This window comes from Mytilus galloprovincialis, chromosome 12, assembly GCF_965363235.1.
Source record: "Mytilus galloprovincialis chromosome 12, xbMytGall1.hap1.1, whole genome shotgun sequence".
Classification (NCBI taxonomy): domain Eukaryota; kingdom Metazoa; phylum Mollusca; class Bivalvia; order Mytilida; family Mytilidae; genus Mytilus; species Mytilus galloprovincialis.
In genome coordinates, this window is record NC_134849.1 from 5,295,218 (window position 1) to 5,319,402 (window position 24,185).

Consider the following 24,185-nt stretch of genomic DNA (forward strand, 5'->3'; position numbering starts at 1 on the left):
TATCAGATTGATCATCTTGCAATTTATGGTCACTGTCTTTAAATAAACCATCGTCATTTAAGGTTTCCTTTTCTTGAAATGTTATAATTTCCTGGGTATATGTGGGATTGCCAGTACGTGTAAAATACGCTACATGTCCGTCGGTTGTCATTTTTCTTGTTATGAACAAATACTTTAATTATACATTACGAAATTGACAAAATATGTACTTACGAAATATCAACCTTTGAACGATTTGAATGAGTGTTAAATTCCCAATTGTATGAGACTCTAAATGAAAAGGAAATGAACAGTTAACTAAATGCAAATACATGTACAATACAATTCAAGTGTATTTAACTCCAATTTGTATTAAACTCCAATGTCAGCCCCAGACATGTAGGAATCAGAACTGATTAAGATTTATGATGAGAAAGACATTGGGGCATAAATCAGAGCCAGAAAAAATATATTGATTGGATTGAAGTTGTAGGAAAAAAATAATGTGTATTTTTGGGACTTCAAATGCAAAGGCAAATTAAGATATCGATAAACAAGTTATTGAATGAAAATAACTATGTTTTAAAAGATCAACGTGATATTTTACTTGAAATTAAAAAACGATGATGAAAAATTATATTTTTTGTAAATTTTTGTTACCTTTTACAAAAATCTTCTTCTCTGAAGCTACTATGAGAAATTCTACCAAACTTGTCCTCAATCATCATTAGAGTATGTAGTTTTAAAATGTGTCCGATGACCTGGCCCGTGAACCAAGATGGCCGACATGGCTAAATAGTTATCAAAAGTACCAGGATTATAATTTAGTACGCCAGACGCACGTTTCGTCTACATAGCATAACAAAAAAAAAGAGTAAATAGGGTAAAATGCATTTTTTGGCTCATATCTCTGAAACCAAAGCATTTAGAGAAAATCTGCTGAGAAATAGAATTGTTCATTAGGTCAAGATCTATTTGCCCTGAAATGTTCAGACCAATCGGACAACTTGTTGTTGGGTTGCTGCCCCTGAATTGGTAATTTTAAGAAATGTTTGCAGCTTTTGGTTATTTTATTGAATATTATTTTATAGATAGAGATGAACTATACTGTAAAGTAAGAACTACAAATAGTCTACTTGACCAAAGTGGTCAATTGAAACCCTTATTGAGTTATTGTCCTTTGAAGTCAATCTACTTGACCAAAGTGGTCAATTGAAACCCTTAATGAGTTATTGTCCTTTGAAGTCAATCTACTTGACCAAAGTGGTCAATTGAAACCCTTAATGAGTTATTGTCCTTTGAAGTCAATTTTTTTTCAATTTTCATAAATTTTTTTTCAATTTTCATGAATTTTTTAAAACTTTTGCAAATTTTTACAAAATATTTTCCGCTGTCACTTTTGGGCCGATTACATTTTAGATACAGATAATTGTAAGCAGCAAGATTGTTCAATGAAGTTAGATCTACAAACACATCACCAACACCAAAACACAATTTTGTCATGAATCCATCTGTGTCTTTTGTTTAATATGCACATAGACCAAGGTGAGCGACCCAGGCTATTTAGAGCCGCTAGTTTCACTTTGAATTCAATGAATCATTTTAGAAATTGGGTTAAAACTTTGTATACTGATATTTTGGTCTTCGATACTCTTCAACTTCGTATTCTATTTGGCCTTTTAAACTTTTTTGGGATTTGAGCGTCATTGATGAGTCTTTTGTAGACGAAACGCGCGTCTGGCGTAAAAACAAAATTTTATCCTGGTTTATATGACGAGTGTATGTATCTGCTCTACTTTTTGTCATATCTCTGAAGATATTGGCACTGAGACTTCGAAATAACTAAATTTCAAAAATGATTTCAGATCAAATTTAATAGGAAAACCCATTGTATTAAAATAAACCAATTAGCTGTTGACACAACTTTATTTTTTAATGTTTTAATGACATCAAGCTAGCATTAAATGAATTTGAAATCTTTGGATCTTATTCCAGATTAATTATAAATAAAAATAAAACAGAAGGGTTACGGATAGGAAAACACAAAACTAGTAAAGACAAAATTGCAAATATTAGCTGGACATTTTAACCTGTTAAAGCTTAAGGGAATTGTTTTGGACATGATAATGAAGAATGTGAAAGATTAAATTTTGAAAATAAAATAGATGAAATGGATCATATGTAAAATAAAAAATAGAAAATAGAAATAGAAAGAAAATAACAAACCAGATAAAGTTAAAAGAAATACGATGATTAGTAGTTATGAAAACGAGGGTTTGAATATGATTGACATTGAAAGTCACTTTGAATCACTAAAAGCATCATGGATAGGTAGAATTTTAAATAAAGATATTGCTAGATGGCAACTTATACGTTTAAAAAGGCTCAGGAAAAATTTCCGTAGCAAAATTTTGTAAAAATGTATTAAAAAGCTGGCTAAAAGTAGGAGGAGGACAGACAGATATACCAAAAATCTTATACGAAATTAGAAACCAAATTATTTGGGGGAATAAATACATTACATTTAATAACAAATTTCTTTTTTTTTTTCAAAAATTAGATAAAAGGCAATTTAATTTACATAAATGATATTTTAGATGAACAATGTTTGTCAATTAGTGGTAATTATATTGACATTCTTCTTTGTCCAATATATCATTATATAACAAATAAGTAAAGAAAAAAGTCATGAAACCGGTTGGTATAAATGTATGGTTAAATATATTACCATTACAGTCAGAATTTCATTTGAACCATTGCATAACTTTATTTTTTTTATTATATAGATAGAAACTTTAAGAAAGTATAGCATGTATATTACCTACTCAAAAGATATTGTTAAGATAGAAGGTAACAGACAATTATCAACAATATTTTATGTCATAATCTTCATAGTTTATAATTCATTGCAAAAAGTAAATATAGAAAAAGCTGTCAGATTGAAAGATCTTGCATTTTGGCTATAAAATATCCAATTAATGTTACGTTGGCCTCAACAATCTTATTAATTTAATTGGATTTACAATTTATAAATTCTACTTTGTATCTGATCAGAAAATGAAAATACTTGATGTATTTTGTCTATTAAATAGAGAATTTACAAAATAAATGTACTATTCAAAGCATTTAGAAGAAGTTAAATTTTTAGTTAATGTTAGAAAACATTTATTAGATTGATCTTTTGTATATTAATATAATAAAACTTAAAATCATATAATTCACAAGGAGCTAGTGATATTATAATAAAGAACCTTTGGGACTTTGTGTAACAAAGTGTAATCAAGTACTTTATACATTTATTTCATGTCACTATTTGAAAATTAATACCTGTGAGCAAAAAGTGTGTATTGTTAATAATAATCAAATTTAATTCAACCTTAATTATTTGTCCTGGGCAAATCCTAAGTTTCGTTCAACATTTAGATTATTGATTTTGTTGTATATACTACAACAACCATGTACATGACAATGTATTTATATAAAGTATTCTATTAAAATAGTAACTATAAGAAGTGTCTATTGAACAGATATACTTCAAACGATAGAAAATAACAGAATAAAGCTAGCTTCAATTCATCCTAAAATGAAAACAATCTTTAGATGCTATTCTGGCAAATATCTCTTCAGCCAATCTTTTTATCTCAGGTGTCTAGTGGTCGTGTGGTCGCCTCGATGTCGGTACGTGTGCGTTTGACTCATAGTAAGGTTTACCAAGTTAAGGTGTATTGGTTGCTTCTAAATTAAGTGGGGGACATTTAGGAGTAAAACACAAGAAAGATCATAATAATGGGTTCGGGAGACATCATTATCTGACGACTGTAACATCACTTCAAAGAGTAGAATGGTATATTCAAAGTAAGCGAATCATTGTGAATTGAGCAAACTTGTAAATAATTGTAAGTAATGTAGATTTTGTTTTAATTTCAAAATATTATGGAATTGTTATCAAAGGAACCAGGATTATAATTTAATACGCCAGACGCGCGTTTCGTCTACATAAGACTCATGAGTGACGCTCTGATAAAAAGACTTTTTTTTTCTTATTGCAATGCTTTGTAAGTTGTTGAAGTTATATATTTTTAGGCTAATAGTTTTATCTCTTACTTATCTCATAAACCATTTAAACTCTTATTCCATGTGAACTAGAATCTATCAAAATCGTTATTCAAAATATAAAACAAATATGTTATAAAAATGACCTTACCTTGAGCCTGAGTGTTTTGCTTGTCGGGATCTTGCGAATTATTTTTCAGTAACATAAACGCAGTCATACCGACTATGACACCCAACAAAAGAAACCCAAATAAAAAACAAGTCCAACGTTTTCCTCGCCAAGATTTGAAAGTCAAATGTGTTGAAGCACAATGAGTAGGTTTCACTGCTTGAACTTCTATACTCTCATAAATATCAGAGTTACAACAAGTCTCGTGTTGTTCTTCGATACAATAATAATCTTGAGTATCGTCGCCAGTGTTATTATCCAAAATATGCTCCTTTTTTCAATCACTTTGCTCTATTCTTCCACTTGTCTTGTTTCTATTAATGATTTTGGCATTTTGATCGTTTTCATAATTGCTGTTCGACAATACAAAGTCCTCTATATTTTCATACGTTTGGTTTTCATCGGAAATTGTTTTTGGAGAACAAGTATTTACATCATGGTTAAAATATGATTTAGCCATCACACCCTATATTCTGTTCCAATCTCAAATCTAACTTTCGTTTTGATCGATAAACATTTTATATATCAAACAAAATTTATTCAAATTAACACTTAAGTAGTTAAGTAGTTTTCCCTTTAGACAGGAACTTTCAGTTTCGATGAGCTACTATTGAATACAAACATAATAATAAAATTTACTTATGGTCACATGATGAAATCTATTGTGTATTAATATGACACATGTGTTCCCTTAACGCAGTTTTGACAATATATTAGCACGAAGGGACCATTTTTTGTAAATTGATTAGGCTGTAAGTTTTCCTCGTTTTAAGTATTTGACAATTGTGATTTCGGGGCCTTTTATAGCTTACTATTCGGTATGGGCATTGTTGAAGGACGTAGTACAGTGACCTAAAGCTATTAATTCATATGTCATTTGGTCTCATTTGGAGAGTTGTCTCATTGGCAATCATACCACATCTTCTATTTTATATAAGGAATATCAAAACACCTTTGATATATACATATACATATAATATATCCAAGTGAACTTGAAATCAAAGATACTACCGACACAGATAAGTCTGCTTCATATTTAGACCTTTTTCTCGAAATGACTACTGATGGTAGGTTGAATACCAAAATTTATGACAAACGCGATGATTTTTATTTTTCTATATTCAACTTTCCATTACTGTGTAGCAACATCCCAGCGGCACCAGCATATGGCATATTTGTGTCTCAATTGATACGTTACTCTAGAGCTAGCTCAAAGAACGTTTGATTTTGTTGAACGAGAAAACTGCTTTCTCAAAAGTTGCGAAAACAGGGCTATGAATCAATCAAATAAAGGTCATCACTCCAGATATTTTACGATCGCCATCATGAGCTGATTGGACATTATGACAAAAGTGTGTCAGAAATCATATCTGATAAATCAGTTTTGACTACATGCAGTCGACGGTCAATAAAGTCCTTTTGCCGGTTAAGGGAGCTACCATTTGATTTTTATGGGGGGGTTTGGGGGGGGGGGCTAGGATGAAATTTGAAAAAAATAGGCACGACAGGAATTTTGAGTAAAAAAAAAGGCAGGATGAGACACTTGCAAAAAAAAAAGTCAGGATGACATTTTAGGTAAAAAAAAGTCAGGATAAACTAAAAAAAAGGCAGGACCGAATAGAGTGAAAAATAAAAAGGCAGGACAGAGATTACAACTAAAAAAAAAATGCAGGACAAAATTTTTCATCCTAGCCCCCCCCCCCCCCCCCATAAAAAACAAATGGTAGCTCCCTAAGTATAGATACACTTAAATAGTAAGACGGTTGGATTTATTATGAATATTCAATGACGTTTCATACAAATTAAATTACGATTATTATAATTATTTTATTATTGATATAGTTACTGACCTTTTTATATATGACAAAACCTCAAACATTGCTCATTTAAAACCATAATTGAACATTAGTTAGTTTAAACATGTTTATTTATAGTGGATTGGGAAACAAGTTATTGCAACTTATATTAATCCCTTTCAACTTTGTGTGTGCAAGTGCCTTTTTGTAGCGGCATTAACCTGCTCTTCTACGATATCGACAAGGGTGTCTTATATGTGCAAGACATATGGCTATCTCTTTACACGGGTCCGCCATTTATCGTCACCTTCCGACAGACTATCATCGTTTCTTCAAGACCATACTCGCAATTGGTGCCATGGGAGAGCCGAAAATTCAGTCCCTGAAATTTTCTGTCCGGAACGATGATCGAACAAGAAACCTTTGTATTAGTAGTCCGATGCACTAACCACTACACCACGGCTCTCGACCACATTAGTTGACCATCTGATTTTCAGTAGGAAGGGGAATTTTTTTGCGATGGAATATTAATGGTATAAATGTTGATAGAACGGCTTGTTAATTAAGAGATGAACTATTTTTGTTGTGCTTAACTATTTTTCCAAGTCCTGTGTTTTGTTGGTTAAAAATTTCATTGTTATCCTGTCTTGCACATGGTAACAATTTTTTTCTATTATTTCACGTATCACGTATCGCACAGGCATATATATTTTTTTAATTATCTCAGTTTAAACATATGTTTTTAAAAAATCATTAGCTAAATGGTATTCGAAGTTTAATGTTTGGCTTTGAGCGTTCCTGATGAAGGTAAATCCTGAAACGTGTTTCGGACGTGTTGTTTTCAAATTTTTACACCACTGGGTCGATACCTCTGCTGTTGGACTATCAGTCCCCGAGGGTATGATCAGCTCAGTAGTCAGTACTGACATGATTTAACAAATTTTACTAAAATTGTCCGTTTATAAATTTTGTAACTATTAAGAAACTAAGGTTTCAACTCGCTCAGGCAAAGTTGGCTTTAGATGAATTTGGCTATTTATTTTAGGTATGTTTGACGGTTTCGTTACTTATACACCTTTGGATTTCAAATGTTTGGATTTGAGCGTTCCTGATGAAGGTAAATCCAGAAAAGCGATTCGGACGCATGAAATTATAAATCGTGTTGTTTTTAATTTTTGTTTTAATCTTAGTTGCAACTTCGATCACTCATGCTACTGATATCGTCTTTAAAATCATTGTGTATAAAGACTAACAGTGGGAATGTAGTTCCAGAAACCTGGTAAATTTTAACCTGAAAATTCTGTTGAATTTTATCAACAATGCGTTTCGGGTACTCGTTTGATACTTATGATTCGTGTATGTTTATCTTTTCTAGAAATAATATTTTCCGAGGTCAAAAATGAAGGTCATTATGTTACAGTTATTTATAAGGTTTTGAAATTCCCTTAAAACGTCAAAAGTCAAATGATTATTCTGATATCATGCTCCATTTTACACAAATCTAAATCGGATCTTAAAAATTGATAAACAATACTACTTTATATATAATTTATTAAATAAAGTATTATTTTGTAGAAATTATGAGGTTTTTTTTTCAGTACATGAAAACCTTTGGCATTGATTTGAAGCATGGATGCTCATTTTTCTTTATTTATAACACACAATGTTCAAAAAGTGCACGACTTAACATTTCTAATGAAGTATCATATGCCATAAGGTACAAGAAATTCTGTACTCTGCTGCACCACTATTCGAAAAGTAAAAGATTTGATATGAGTGATCCCATTTCAAAATAATTTTACAAGAATTATGCATATATACACATGCATATTATGAGAACATTGTTCGATAAAGATAAACATAAAAATTGAAAACAGAAGTAACATTAAAATTGTTACAGGTATATGCTCATGTTCTATTAAATGTCACCACGTGTTCTGGTCTGTCTTTGTCCTATTGTTTACTCCAATCTGAAATAAGGATTATAAAGATATAGGCGTGTATTTAATGTGAATGATTGTGTATTCATTTTTTATTTATTTGTTATTATATTGGTAATTCACTTATAACACGACGGTTTCCACATGTGGAGCAGCACCTGAAATCACCTCAGTTTTTGGTGGGGTTCGTGTTGTTGTTGTGCCCATATTTGTGATATTTTGTCAATATGATGGAATTTGATGCGACTGTCGTACAAGTGAGAGGTTTAGCGCTATAACACCATCTTGAAAATGCCTGTACCAAGTCAGGAATGTGACAGCTGTTTTCCATACCTTTGATGTGTTTTATTATTTGATTTTACCATTTGATTAGGGACTTTCCGTTCTAAATTTTCCTCGGAGTTTAGTGTTTTTGAGATTTTACTTTTCACTTTTCACTGAAAATACGGAACTTCTAGGAAAATTCAAAAAGTAAAGTCCCTAATCAAGTGGAAAAATCAAAAACTCAAACACATCAAACGAATGGGAATATCATAAGAGACCATAATATAGGTCTGACCTCATTATTTACTGATCGTGTTACGGTACATGTTATAAGCTTATGGATATCATACAATTGGTAGGTGCAGTAATAGATAAATACAATAGTGTCTATTGGTTTGTAGTTTATGTGCTCCCTTTACTTTTTTTCTCTTGAGTTGTTATATGCAAAGTGACAAGTTTAGCGCACATAACACGTGCTAAAAGGAATTGTAAGTAAACCCGTAAAAATGTCGATTATCAAATATGTGATGTCAATGAGAACTCAAATTATCTAGTTAATACCAAAATGTCGAATACGAAAACGATACTCGTTTATTGGTTTCATTCTTTATAAAATTAATGTTCTTTTACAAAAGTCTTTCATCATAGGTTTCCTGCGATTGGGCTAAATTGTTATTTCAATGCCTCAGAAATATTATGTTTAAACGAAGTACCGATATGTAAGTTCTGAGAACATAGTTATTGTCTCTAGATAAATGGTTCATAATGGGAACAGTATATAACTTGCAATTTGTTTTACATACACTTTCCAAATTAATTTCTTTATATCTAATGCAAAAAATATAAAGTAAGAGAATGAAATTACATGTCAAAAACATTGTGTGCCGAATCTTAATGTTAAGTAGGGATTTGATCCAGTTTAAAAAGGTTAACAACCAATGTGTCAGAAGCTGTCCTACTGAATTTTAGATCCCCGTAACATAAAGGTGTCCATATTTTAAGTTAAAACTGGTAGTCTTTCTATAATTTTGATATTATTTGTCCCTATAGTAGTACACTACACTTTAAAAAACATTTTAATATAGAGGAGTTGCTTATTCTTTTAATTTGAGTTTAATGTCTTAAAGAAATGCTTTATGAAAGAACTGTGTTCTCGGGCCATATGAACGATTAAGCGTTCCAATCTTTGCAATATATATCCTATATAATTACCAAATGTAACTTACTGTGGATTCACTTATGTCCATGAATTGCTGAAAACTTGCATTTTCGTAGATATTTGAATTCGTGATTTTGCCCATCTCTGCATTTAAAGTAGTGGGAGATATTATGGACATAATTGTGCAAATCGTGATACAAGCATGAAATTTGGTATAAAGGTTAACTAAATGATACTTATAAAAAATCCGCTGCTGGCCAGAAAAAAAATCAATTTTTCAAAATAGCCACCACACGTTTTGGAAATGGCTCATTACAAATTGGCAATACTTCGTTAATCCTTTGAAAGGTGTGTTATACGCCAGGAATGAAACTGTGGTCGAGATGACTCTATACAACAGTCTTTTAAATCATTGAACGTCACATGACATAATTATACATTCTGAGTTTAGCTTTCATAATCCAAAATTAACAGTTCAAGCAAAATGAAGTTGTCTGATGCGCCTGTCTAGTCCTAGGTACATTTGAACATACATAAAAAAGAATCTCCCGTTCTTGGTGTTGCAATATTGGCTTCAGTAAAACAACATGTCCATCCCCTATCACGCAATATATCACACAGAGTTTTATAACAAGTCATTTCAATGTGCAATCCACCAAACATGACGATAAACATCTTTGACGTACAAATCAGGCAATTCCCAGTGAATTTGCTCACTAGGCATTTCCAAACGTGGCTGATCTGCAGTTACAATTGATATTTCTACGGGATTCACCACATTTTCGCCTTATCCATCGAATACCTTAGAATTGCCTGGTAGTGCATACAAATCGCTCTTGATGTCTATAATTAGTTAGCACATGCGCAAAAGTGTCAAACACATGTGTATCATAACCTTGAAAAATGTTATTAATCCAATTCATAATATCATTAGCAATCCAAAAACACTAAATATATAGTAATAGCTCAAATGTTTTTGAAAGAATTTTGTAACATTTTCGCGCATGCGCAAATACTGGATATGTCAAATATTCATTTTTGATAAATATGTGATGTAAGGAAGGTAGCCGCCAAACCTGATAATTGGTTTTTACTTAAAGAAGTTCAAAGAAAAGTTTTCCAGAAAAAACAGTATATTCAAACTGAAGAAAACAGCCATTTTAGAAAATTTTTTTTTAATGGCCAGCAGTTATTTCTTAAAAAGTATATAATAATGATGCTTTGTGGTAACTTTCATGCTTGTATCATCATTTGCACAATTCCCTCGATTTTGCTTGCTAATAGCTTCCACTAAAGCCTATTGAAAGTATGTTATTAACTGAACATTTGAAAACGTGGTTCACCTGTACCCACGAACCCACAGAAATCAGTATCCAACAAATAATTATGAATCCACAGTATATATTAATTTAGAGAAATTAAAGTGCCCTCACGGTTTTTCGCATATGTATCTATTCTTATTCAAACATTTTTCATCGTTCCATTCATAATCTAAGTTTTTATGGATGTCCAGACAATGTTCTACTCCATTCGCATTATTTGGTTCGTGTACAGTACGTGTATACCAATCCGTTACTGTAAAACCCTGTCCACTAGTTGTCCATACCCACACACCTTCTGTAACTTTATCTGATCCTCCAAGCCAAAAAGCTGAAAAATTATTTTTTAAGAATGGATTTACGTGTTGAACTTTTTATTTTGTGTTTAACCACTAGTTCGAAAGTCTATAGTTGAGTATCTCATACTTGATAGGTCAGAATGTATGGAACCCTATTTTTTTACTTTTACAAAAGTACAGTTATTTAGGTGATAATAATAACATACTCTTATAAAATTGACAATGTCAAATTCGTTAAATGTAGATTGTTTAGAGGTCAAATGTATAAACCATGTAAGATATAACAGTAATTGAGACCTTGTTAGAGAAACAAAAAGGGGATTTTCAGAGTATTATATTGAAAATGATGGATTAAACTTGATTTTTAAGCTAGCTAAACCTCTTACTTGTATGACAAGGAACATTAAACAAAGCACAACATTAAAACTTAAAACTGAGTAAAATAATCTTACCAAAATCAGGGAGGGATTTCAGATGACTCGGTTGATCTCGTGGAAGGATATCAGAAGATGTACTTATCAACTTTTTCCAGCAGCTGTCATTATTTTATCCCGATTGGACCACTTTTCAGAACTTACCTATTGGATTGTTTGTAATGTGTGTTCGAATGGGTTATTAATAATTCAAATCAACTAGGCGTGAAAAAACAAATGACAATCAGTCAAATAACTTCTGTGCCCATATTTTGACTCTTTTATTTATTATGTCTGTTTTGTTCATACATCATTGTACATATAACGGAATTTGATGTGACTGTTGTAAAAGTGAGAGGTTTAGCGCTTAATAACCAGGTTTAATTCACCATTTTTTACATTTGAAAATGCCGGTACTAAGTTAGGAATATGACAGTTGTTGTCCATTCATTTGATGTGTTTTTCATTTGATTTTGCCATGTGAGTAGTGACTGTCCAATTGAATTTTCCTCGGAGTTCAGTATTTTTATTGATTTTACTTTTTTCAAATAAACTACACGTCTGTACGTACTGATTGTATGTAACAATTACAAATACGTTTCAAAGGGTGGATGTATCAGAAAACAAAATGTATAGAAATGTTCATAACTAGTCCGATGGAAAGAAAAAATAAACAGTCTTAAAATTGTCTAGAGTTCATGCGTTCGAAGCGCTTGTTTGGGTTTACATACACCAGGAACCCCAATTATAATATTTAAATGCCGAGGATAAATTTGAACCGTCAACAATTGAAACGTTATATGACCAACAAAAGGCGGGGAAAAAATAAAACCAATCTCATCTAAGATTAATTTACCTGAAGGAGTTGAAATCTTAGTGTCAAAGTATAAAATTTAACGAATGTGAAGTTATCTTATGTCTGCTTACGCATTTGCACAATAATGCATAGGTGAATGGATTTCATTTGGCAGGACTACATGTACCCTTATAGTTAATTTAATTCTTTGAAATAGTTTTAAAATTGCCAATACGTACTTCTCCGGAACTTTTTCGCATTTGATTTAAGAAAGTTTATATCACTCATCTGTTTTGGTTCTGCAAGCATACTGTTAAGGTTTTGACAAGCACTCTGAAAAAAAAATACAATTTTGAATGCAATATTAAAAAAGTGCATATTTGATCGTAATGTGTAAAATAAATGTGGTAAGGATGTTTGGTAATCTTGTTTTTTTAATAATTACCAATTACTGCCGATTCAATTATTTCTGTGGATACCAAATTTCGTGGATTTGGGAAAATTTGCATGTTAGTTAATATTCGTGGTTTTGCCGGAGTCTGCATACATGCCTATTAACAACTTGTTATTGGTTGAACATTTAATTTCGTGGTTCACCTGTATGAACGAAATCTACGAAAATGGTATCCAACGAATATTAATGAATCAACAGTATTCGGAGTCTTCTTGTGTACTGCTGTGAATTCATGGGAGGTGTTCGTTGTTATTCTGTGGTTCACATGTTGTAATGCATACGCGCGTCTGGCGTATATACAAAATTTAGTCCATGTATCTATGATGAGTTTATTTGTATTACTTATGTGCGTATTTCTCTGTCCAGAGTGTTTTCCGTTAATTTATAAATTAACTGTTTACAAAATTTTGAATTTTTGAAATTCTAAGGCTTTTCTACCTCAGGGATAGATTACTTTAGCTGGATTTGGCAAAACTTTTAGGAATTTTGTTCCTCAATGCTCTTCAACTTCGTACTTTATTTGGCCTTTTTAACTTTTTTGGATTCGAGCGTCACTGGTGAGTCTTTTGTAGACGAAACGCGCGTCTGGCGTATATACAAAATTTAGTCCTGGTATCTATGATGAGTTTATTTGTAATGTACTCCTGTCACGTAATGTTGACATTGTAGCAATGTTTGAACATTGCCAAATAAGCAGGAGGGTTAGAGTGCCATAAAATCCAGGTTTAACGGTGATTCACCATTTTATTCCAGTACACATGTGCCAGGTCAGGAATATGGCAGTTGTTATCACATAGTCCGGTTCTATGTATGTCGGCGTTGATTTGATGCAGCACAATGTTTCTGTTTTCTCAGTTTTTTCTCTTATAGTTGATGTGTTTTCCTCGGTTTTGGTTTTGTGACCCAGATTTGTTTTCACTTTATCGATTTCTGACTATTAAAGAGCTGTATTCTACTGTTGCTGTTATTCATTAAGTGCATTTTAAGTTTTGTACACTAACCCCTTATTTTCATTTTATAATTTTCATAATTAAAGTTTTAAAGGTAATATTTAAAAACCTTATCAAATTCTCTTTAAGATTCTATTAGATTTTAAAAGAAAAAAGGTAACCTATGTCAAGTGTCTGGTATCCTGATTCCCGGTACTACGTTCCAGGTATTAGCTAATAGCCATACGTTCTCCCTTTGTATTGGTATATGTGTAACATACTGAATATTGGGATCGGAAACGATGGACGAAATATACCAGAGGGACAGTCAAACTCATATATCGAAAATAAACTGGCAACGTTATGGCTTAAAATTAAAAGGACAAACAGACAAACAATAGTACACATGACACAACATAAAGATAAAGAATAAACAACTCGAACCCCGCCAAAAACTAGGGGTAATCTCAGGTGACTACACCAGTCAAGTGTATGAAAACTTTTGATAATACCTTGCTTACCAATGTTGAACAATCACGATAAATGCAATGCCTCAAAAAGACAAACAGACAAAAAAAAATGTAAAATGGTAAGATTCGACATATGCATTTAGGAATCAATGAATAATTTAAGTTGCTTAGCAATGGCGGTTTCTTGAATGTTCAAAAAATTTAAAATATGAACACAATTTATGTTTGTATTGTTTTCATATGTTTGTTGCAACCAGAATTCATAAATCAGTTACTAATTTCCAGTATAAATTAATTATTGTTTGGTGCAATATAGAAAATCGTATAAAACTATTATGGTACATACTACTTTCAAATGACTATTTGTATGTTCTGTAATATTCACTGGGGCCGTATGGCGATAATAAGAATGACAAACAAAGAGGCAACGTGTTCATTTGTATTCCACACGAATAATGATACAAATAATATATGGGGTTTACATAAATCATATCAGACTGATACCAAAGGGAAGTAACTCAACAAACGTAAATCAAAGTACGTAAAGTACTATAAAAAAATAATGTTACATATAAATAGGAAGATGTGGTGTGAGTGCCAATGAGACAACTCTCCATCCAAATAACAATTTATAAAAGTAAACAATTATAGGTCAATGTACGGCTTTAATACAAAGCCTTGGCTCACACCGAACAACAAGCTATAAAGGGCCCCAAATTACTAGTGTAAAACCATTCAAACGGGAAAACCAATCTATAAAAAAACGAGAAACATGTTCTTAATGTATAGATATTCCCAACCTTGGCACCTCTCCAATTCTTGTTGCTACTGCTGAAGTAATAACATTTGTCTTCATGCATCTTCCAGCCGTATTTGCAAGATCGTTGAACTGTAAAATGTAATTCATAGATATCAAAATTAAATGATATTATTATCGATGGATTCAGAAAGGAAGTGAATTTAGTTTGGGCAGCGTCCGTGGAGACGAATTTTAAACATCTATGTTACTAAAATAGTGAAGTTGAAAACTGGATCCATGTGCGGGGTTTATTTGTTGTGTGTATGCCCTCTTCTATATTGTCGATTTGTTGTCTTTTTGAAACATTTCCCATTTCCATTCTTAATTTTATTTGTTATTTATGTTTATTTCGTCATGTTCAATCGTTAGGTTCCTAAATAGTTTCTTTTTTATTGTTCTTTCTTTGCTTGTTTTAATTATTTAAGTTATGGTATTCATTGCCATTCGAATCCTATTTACGCCGAATTATACTATTTACCGGATTTGGAATAACATGAGCAACACGACGGGTGCCACATGTAGAGCAGGATCTGCTTACCCTTCCGGAGCACCTGAGACCACCCCTAGTTGTTGGTGGGGTTCGTGTTGCTTATTCTTTAGTTTTCTACGTTGTGTCATGTATACTATTGTTTGTCTGTTTGTCTTTTTCATGGTCATGGTGTTGTCAGTTTATTTCGATTTATGAGTTTGACTGTCCCTCTGATATCTTTCGTCCCTCATTTTATAATTTGTAATTACTGGAATCTTTTGTGAATTATTTATAACTTTGTATACATACACAAATTATTAACCTTATACTTGTAGACACTACCAATTGTTGTTATTTACTTTTTATTAAAACAGTGTCATGTCAAAAAAAAAAGGACCCAATTAAACCCAAAATTGAAGTTGTAGTTTTCTGATTCCTTTTCTTTTAAATTTTAAGTTTGTATATTTTATCCATCATGAATTAAATAAACCGCACTTCTGACCAAAATATTGATAAAACATTCCGGCATAACAGACCTTGACATTGATTTCCAAAGTATCCAGTTGCACAGGAACAAATAAAACTACTTCCGGTTGGTGTGCATGTTCCGCCATTTAAACATGGTGAACTGGCGCATGGCGTGACTGTAAAAAAGAAAATAGAAGCAATGAAGTGGAATCATAATATCATAATACAGTGATCTATTCGGATAACATTTTTTTTCTAAGGCAATTAGTAAGTAGTAAGTAGCAGATTTTAAAATGGGTCTTGGTTTATATTAATATACCATTTCAAATTCGGAACTCATGCTGAAAATTCAAAATTATGCTTTTTCGATACATACCAGGAAGAGTGTGTATTGGCGGTCCATGGTTAATGGTTATCAATGGTAATTTCTTCATTCCAAGTGTTTATAATATAGATCGTACTAATTGGTATATATCTTTTTCCAAGAGAGAATTACAGGAACCAATATAATCTTATAATAATAAGAGGAAAAAAAACATCAATAAGACAAATCTTTCTCATTGGTCATTGGTGTAACAAGTTTGTAAAAAGCTGGACCTATAGTAAAAATATGAACATCATGAAACAAAATATATAGTCTTCCTCTTTGGATGACCTATTATCAAGACTTTGACCCTACTCAACTTGAGCACGTGTATTGTGTCGTCGTGACATTATAAAAAGAAAATCGATGATTGATTTAACAAGGATCACTTAAACGCACTTTTTGACAATTTCATTGAACAAATAGAGTAGAAGTTTAGAGGTATATGATTTTTCTATTTATCAGTGTATTCGTGCATTATTTCTTGATTAAAAAAGCAATATTAGAGCATGAGATTAATAAATCTGTAAATTCTTACGCCTAAAATTAATCCTCCTATTGTTTTAGACACCCTAATGGTAAACAAAAGGAAATATTGGTCTTCTGAATTTTAGCTTGAAGTATTTACAAAAAAATATTTTTTTCTAATTTACCCAAACACTTTTTTTTTTAATTTCTACTGGTCATTGATATTGAATCTTGGGCAAATCGAGTTGATAACATATTTATATTTTTCACCTTAACATGTATTTTAGTCTATATGCTTTATTGGACAACATAAAAATAGTTATTTATAACACAGGGATGGCAATTCTAGATCTGAAGTTAAAATTGCTAACGAAATTATAGAATTATTCTTGTTTGAGGATTAACAATTTAAGTGATGATTTTGTCTTTAGCTTACTAAATTTCTTCGATACATGTATTTGTTCATTTTTATTAGAATATAAATAAGAAATATTATCTTATACTTTATGGGTATCAGATTAAAGAATAAAGGTGTAAAAATTGTCCTATAACATTCATGATAGGAAAATATGGACCCCAATCAAAGATCTTAAATTTGATGTGTCATAATTTGACTTTGATAACTTCCTAATCTCAATGGCAGTAAATTCTCATTAATAAGCTAAATTATAATTTATCTTTACTAACACATATACATTACTTCAATAGACCATATTACTTGACTCTTGACGAGTTCGTTTTATTTTCATCAATGACACAAAATGTGTGAAATGTTTGATTGGCAGTTTAAAAATAAAAAATAACACAATTCTGCGTTTTGAGCCTTTGCAAATAAATTAAAAGGAGACATTACAATATATGGAACGCACGTGTACGCGAGCTTGTGTGACTTAACAAAAAACAAATCAGACATAAATGACCAGGTTTTTTAACATTTAAATACATTTAATCATTTGCAGGTCTGATTCCTCTACCCCACTAAATCGTGTACGACACTATAACATAGTTCAACAACCTTCACATCTTGATCCGTTATATCCCTCCGTACATGCACAATTGAATGAACTCCCAAGGACTGTACACGTTCCATTGTAAAAGCAAGGTTCCACAGAGCACGGTGTTTCTAAAGAAAAACCAACATTAGTCAGTAGATATTTTCATGTTTAAATTCAAAATATACACATTAAATATTTTACCGTAACATCTCTTCAAACAATTTGAACAGTAATTATGCGGCATACACCAAAGTAGGTACAACGAAGTCTATTATACAAAATGTGCTCAAATAAGAAAAACATTACCTTGAAGTTGTTATTGTGTCATAAATTTATATAATCCTAATAAATAATATTCATCATTTCAATGATTTCTATCGCAGTATCAGTTGACACTAATCTACAACAAATCTTTATTTTTAACCGGATTTAAAAGAAAGTGTTGACCGATACGATCTGTCGGTGTATAAATACATTTACAACTTGTTTTCGTGATCTTGGATTAAAGGAATTTCGCTGCTCAGTTTCAAAATAAATAACTTTCCATAAAACTAGTATATATTTATAGGGGATTAATTGAGGAATAAAAAAGCAAACAAAATATAGGGGTCAATGTGCTTCGCAGCTTGTTTTGGAGATATTAGCCATTGGAATTTTGGCGGGAAAAGTTCTCTCTTGACTTTTCATAGCTTTATTATTGACCAGTTAAAGTTCTCAAAAACTAATAAAAAATAAATAGGATTTTATAAGACTTTTACAAATAGCTGATAATTATACATGTAAAAGATTTATAAAAAGAAAAATGGGGGTCCATGGGCAAAGTTTTTAAGGCATTCAAATGGATAAAACCAGAGGATTTCGAAAATCTGACAAAAATTCAAAAACATCCTTAAGATACTAGCATAGAAATCTCATCTGATTATTTCACGAATTGTTTACTATTGACTATATGGACACATTAACTGAATGTGAGATCGAATAGCGGTTGATGCATGAATAACATTTGATGCTTTCCTTGTCGACGCAACCGGTAAAAGCAGTTTCCTCAGTTTCTGTGCGTTACCTAGATATGCTTCTTCCTAATATATTTACGAGATTCAAAAATCTGTAAACTAAATTAATGTTGTCTTAATTTATTGTTTCCGTTTGTGCATTCATTCATTCTCACTTTATATAAGCACCTACTTCAGACATTATTTGAAATATATGTGTGTGCCCATTTGTCTCATGTTTTAATCCGAACTATTTTTCTATTCAGAAAACAAAAAAGCGAAACATGCACTATGCTATACCTATATGTTAGTTAGAGGAAGGCAATAAATATCTACTTTTAATATATCTCGAAAACCAGGTATAACACATCATCGTGTATACTACATTCTTCTACTTATACCATCTTAAATCATTACAGTTTGTTTATTCAGAATGACAATGAAAGAAAAAGATGTCATTTTGTGTTTTATATCAACTTCTAATCATATCTAACTTAACTCTTCAGATAAAAAGTAAAATCACAAAAATACTGAACTTAGAGGAAAATCAATTTGGAAAGTCCATAATGACATGGCAAAATTAAAATACAAAACGCATCAAAAACGAATGGACAAGAACTGTCATATTCCAGACTTGGTAAAGGCATTTTCAGATGTAGAAAATGGTCATCAAGAAAAAAATTTAATTGTGCATGCATAGAGTCCACCAGTATCTGCCTTGAGATTCAGATCAAAGCTAAACAACGGGCCTATTACATTTAGAAGTTTCGTTTTATATGCAATATATTTAAATATATACATTCACCTTGACATTCAGGTCCATTAAAACCAACAGTACAATCGCATTGGTATGTATCATTTTCTACTTTACATTCTCCATTGTTTAAGCAGGGTGAACTTGTACATGGAGTTACTGTAAAGATAATATAAAACATCGTACATTTTTTTTGGATTTAGGGAATGGGGCATAGTGTCCTTATAATAATAAGAAAGAGCATAATTAGTTATTGATAAAACGTTCCGGCATAACAGACCTTGACATTGATTTCCAAAGTATCCAGTTGCGCAGGAACAAATAAAACTACTTCCGGTTGGTGTGCATGTTCCGCCATTTAAACATGGTGAACTGGAGCATGGCGTGACTGTAAAAAAGAAAATAGAAGCAATGAAGTGGAATCATAATATCATAATACAGTGATCTATTCGGATAACAATTTTTTTCTAAGGCAATTAGTAAGTAGTAAGTAGCAGATTTTAAAATGGGTCTTGGTTTATATTAATATACCATTTCAAATTCGGAACTCATGCTGAAAATTCAAAATTATGCTTTTTCGATACATACCAGGAAGAGTGTGTATTGGCAGTCCATGGTTAATGGTTATCAATGGTAATTTCTCCATTCCAAGTGTTTATAATATAGATCGTACTTATTGGTATAATATCTTTTTCCAAGCGTGAATTACAGGAACCAATATAAAAATATAGAAATATCAATATAATCTTATAATAATAAGAGGAAAAAAAACATCAATAAGAGAAATCTTTCTCATTGGTCATTGGTGTAACAAGTTTGTAAAAAGCTGGACCTATAGTAAAAATATGAACATCATGAAACAAAATATATAGTTTTCCTCTTTGAATGACCTATTATCAAGACTTTGACCCTACTCAACTTGAGCACGTGTATTGTGTCGTCGTGACATTATAAAAAGAAAATCGATGATTGATTTAACAAGGATCACTTAAACGCACTTTTTGACAATTTCATTGAACAAATAGAGTAGAAGTTTAGAGGTATATGATTTTTCTATTTATCAGTGTATTCGTGCATTATTTCTTGATAAAAAAGCAATATTAGAGCATGAGGTTAATAAATCTGTTGATTCTTACGCCTAAAATTAATCCTCCTATTGTTTTAGACACCCTAATGGTAAACAAAAGGAAATATTGGTCTTCTGAATTTTAGCTTGAAGTATTTACAAAGAAATGTTTTTTTCTAATTTACCCAAACTCTTTTTTTTTAATTTCTACTGGTCATTGATATTGAATCTTGGGCAAATCGAGTTGATAACATATTTATATTTTTCACGTTAACATGTATTATAGGTTGCACTTAGTAAATACAGCTGTTTCTCAAAACACGCCTCTTTTGGGGAGTAATAGAATATTCATAGAAAATTAATTTTGTTTACATACTGGTTCCCAGTTATGCTCTCTGTGTTCCATATCGCAGAGACAGAACTTGGGAATGTTACCAGTAAATAAACACGTGCATATTGTTTACATTGAAATCTGTGGTAACCTTTCATTCGAGGTAGGGGTAGTTAAGAAAATTAGTGTAAGTTTAAACTCTGAGAAGTTCAGGGCATATAAACGTTGAAAATATGCCGCACAGCCCTATATTTTGACCTTTGAAAAAAATTGTGGTGCATATGAACTTTCAATTCTAGGATAAGATTTTTTTCAAAACTTCATAGTAAAAGTGGTACAGTTTTAGCCGTAAAAGGAGTTCCTATGGGAAATTGCATTGTCAATATTTACAGAAATGCAACCTATAGTCAATATGCTTTATTGGACAACATAATAATAGTTATTTATAACACAGGGATGGCAATTCTAGATCTGAAGTTAAAATTGCTAACGAAATTATAGAATTATCCTTGTTTGAGGATTAACAATTTAAGTGATGATTTTGTCTTTAGCTTACTAAATTTCTTCGATACATGTATTTGTTCATTTTTATTAGAATATAAATAAGAAATATTATCTTATACTTTATGGGTATCAGATTAAAGAATAAAGGTGTAAAAATTGTCCTATAACATTCATGAAAGGAAAATATGGACCCCAATCAAAGATCTTAAATTTGATGTGTCATAATTTGACTTTGATAACTTCCTAATCTCAATGGCAGTAAATTCTCATTAATAAGCTAAATTATAATTTATCTTTACTAACAAATATACATTACTTCAATAGACCATATTACTTGACTCTTGACGAGTTCGTTTTATTTTCATCAATGACACAAAATGTGTGAAATGTTTGATTGGCAGTTTAAAAATAAAAAATAACACAATTCTGCGTTTTGAGCCTTTGCAAATAAATTAAAAGGAGACATTACAATATATCGAACGCACGTGTACGCGAGCTTGTGTGACTTAACAAAAAACAAATCAGACATAAATGACCAGGTTTTTTTAACATTTAAATAAATTTAATCATTTGCAGGTATGATTCCTCTACCCCACTAAATCGTGTACGACACTATAACATAGTTCAACAACCTTCACATCTTGATCCGTTATATCCCTCCGTACATGCACAATTGAATGAACTCCCAAGGACTGTACACGTTCCATTGTAAAAGCAAGGTTCCACAGAGCACGGTGTTTCTAAAGAAAAACCAACATTAGTCAGTAGATATTTTCATGTCTAAATTCAAAATATACACATTAAATATTTTACCGTAACATCTCTTCAAACAATTTGAACAGTAATTATGCGGCATACACCAAAGTAGGTACAACGAAGTCTATTATACAAAATGTGCTCAAATAAGAAAAACATTACCTTGTTATTGTGTCATAAATTTATATAATCCTAATAAATAATATTCATCATTTCAATGATTTCTATCGCAGTATCAGTTGACACTAATCGACAACAAATCTTTATTTTTAACCGGATTTAAAAGAAAGTGTTGACCGATACGATCTGTCGGTGTATAAATACATTTACAACTTGTTTTCGTAATCTTGGATTAAAGGAATTTCGCTGCTCAGTTTCAAAATAAATAACTTTCCATAAAACTAGTATATATTTATAGGGGATTAATTGAGGAATAAAAAAGCAAACAAAATATAGGGGTCAATGTGCTTCGCAGCTTGTTTTCGAGATATTAGCCATTGGAATTTTGGCGGGAAAAGTTCTCTCTTGACTTTTCATAGCTTTATTATTGACCAGTTAAAGTTCTCAAAAACTAATAAAAAATAAATAGGATTTTATAAGACTTTTACAAATAGCTGATAATTATACATGTAAAAGATTTATAAAAAGAAAAATGGGGGTCCATGGGCAAAGTTTTTAAGGCATTCAAATGGATAAAACCAGAGGATTTCGAAAATCTGACAAAAATTCAAAAACATCCTTAAGATACTAGCATAGAAATCTCATCTGATTATTTCACGAATTGTTTACTATTGACTATATGGACACATTAACTGAATGTGAGATCGAATAGCGGTTGATGCATGAATAACATTTTACGCTTTCCTTGTCGACGCAACCGGTAAAAGCAGTTTCCTCAGTTTCTGTGCGTTACCTTGATATGCTTCTTCCTAATATATTTACGAGATTCAAAAATCTGTAAACTAAATTAATGTTGTCTTAATTCATTGTTTCCGTTTGTGCATTCATTCATTCTCACTTTATATAAGCACCTACTTCAGACATTATTTGAAATAAATGTGTGTGCCCATTTGTCTCATGTTTTAATCCGAACTATTTTTCTATTCAGAAAACAAAAAAGCGAAACATGCACTATGCTATACCTATATGTTAGCTAGAGGAAGGCAATAAATATCTACTTTTAATATATCTCGAAAACCAGGTATAACACATCATCGTGTATACTACATTCTTCTACTTATACCATCTTAAATCATTACAGTTTGTTTATTCAGAATGACAATGAAAGAAAAAGATGTCATTTTGTGTTTTATATCAACTTCTAATCATATCTAACTTAACTCTTCAGATAAAAAGTAAAATCACAAAAATACTGAACTTAGAGGAAAATCAATTTGGAAAGTCCATAATGACATGGCAAAATTAAAATACAAAACGCATCAAAAACGAATGGACAAGAACTGTCATATTCCTGACTTGGTAAAGGCATTTTCAGATGTAGAAAATGGTCATCAAGAAAAAAATTTAATTGTGCATGCATAGAGTCCACCAGTATCTGCCTTGAGATTCAGATCAAAGCTAAACAACGGGCCTATTACATTTAGAAGTTTCGTTTTATATGCAATATATTTAAATATATACATTCACCTTGACATTCAGGTCCATTAAAACCAACAGTACAATCGCATTGGTATGTATCATTTTCTACTTTACATTCTCCATTGTTTAAGCAGGGTGAACTTGTACATGGAGTTACTGTAAAGATAATATAAAACATCGTACATTTTTTTTGGATTTAGGGAATGGGGCATAGTGTCCTTATAATAATAAGAAAGAGCATAATTAGTTATTGATAAAACGTTCCGGCATAACAGACCTTGACATTGATTTCCAAAGTATCCAGTTGCACAGGAACAAATAAAACTACTTCCGGTTGGTGTGCATGTTCCGCCATTTAAACATGGTGAACTGGAGCATGGCGTGACTGTAAAAAAGAAAATAGACGCAATGAAGTGGAATCATAATATCATAATACAGTGATCTATTCGGATTACAATTTTTTTCTAAGGCAATTAGTAAGTAGTAAGTAGCAGATTTTAAAATGGGTCTTGGTTAATATTAATATACCATTTCAAATTCGGAACTCATGCTGAAAATTCAAAATTATGCTTTTTCGATA

General features: G+C 31.4%; 1 protein-coding gene across 7 annotated transcripts in view; it reads right to left on the reverse strand.

Moving 5' to 3' along the window:
* Positions 1-24,185, reverse strand: part of LOC143054322 (uncharacterized) — a 55,090-nt gene that overhangs the window by 18,442 nt on the left and 12,463 nt on the right. For 2 of the 7 annotated variants that reach the window (XM_076227291.1, XM_076227285.1), the window contains 12 exons: positions 23,883-23,990; positions 23,654-23,761; positions 21,883-21,990; positions 19,630-19,737; positions 19,401-19,508; positions 17,624-17,731; positions 15,845-15,952; positions 14,841-14,929; positions 12,427-12,520; positions 10,794-11,010; positions 9,428-9,504; positions 7,532-7,967 (listed from right to left, as the gene is read on the reverse strand). In XM_076227291.1, coding sequence (XP_076083406.1) covers positions 9,435-9,504; positions 10,794-11,010; positions 12,427-12,520; positions 14,841-14,929; positions 15,845-15,952; positions 17,624-17,731; positions 19,401-19,508; positions 19,630-19,737; positions 21,883-21,990; positions 23,654-23,761; positions 23,883-23,990 — 1,226 coding nt within the window. In that variant the 3' untranslated portion in view covers positions 7,532-7,967; positions 9,428-9,434. Of the gene's footprint in view, positions 1-7,531; positions 7,968-9,427; positions 9,505-10,793; positions 11,011-12,426; positions 12,521-14,840; positions 14,930-15,844; positions 15,953-17,623; positions 17,732-19,400; positions 19,509-19,629; positions 19,738-21,882; positions 21,991-23,653; positions 23,762-23,882; positions 23,991-24,185 lie in introns of those variants that run through there. The other 5 variants (XM_076227290.1, XM_076227289.1, XM_076227286.1 and 2 more) reach the window with 5 other exon arrangements.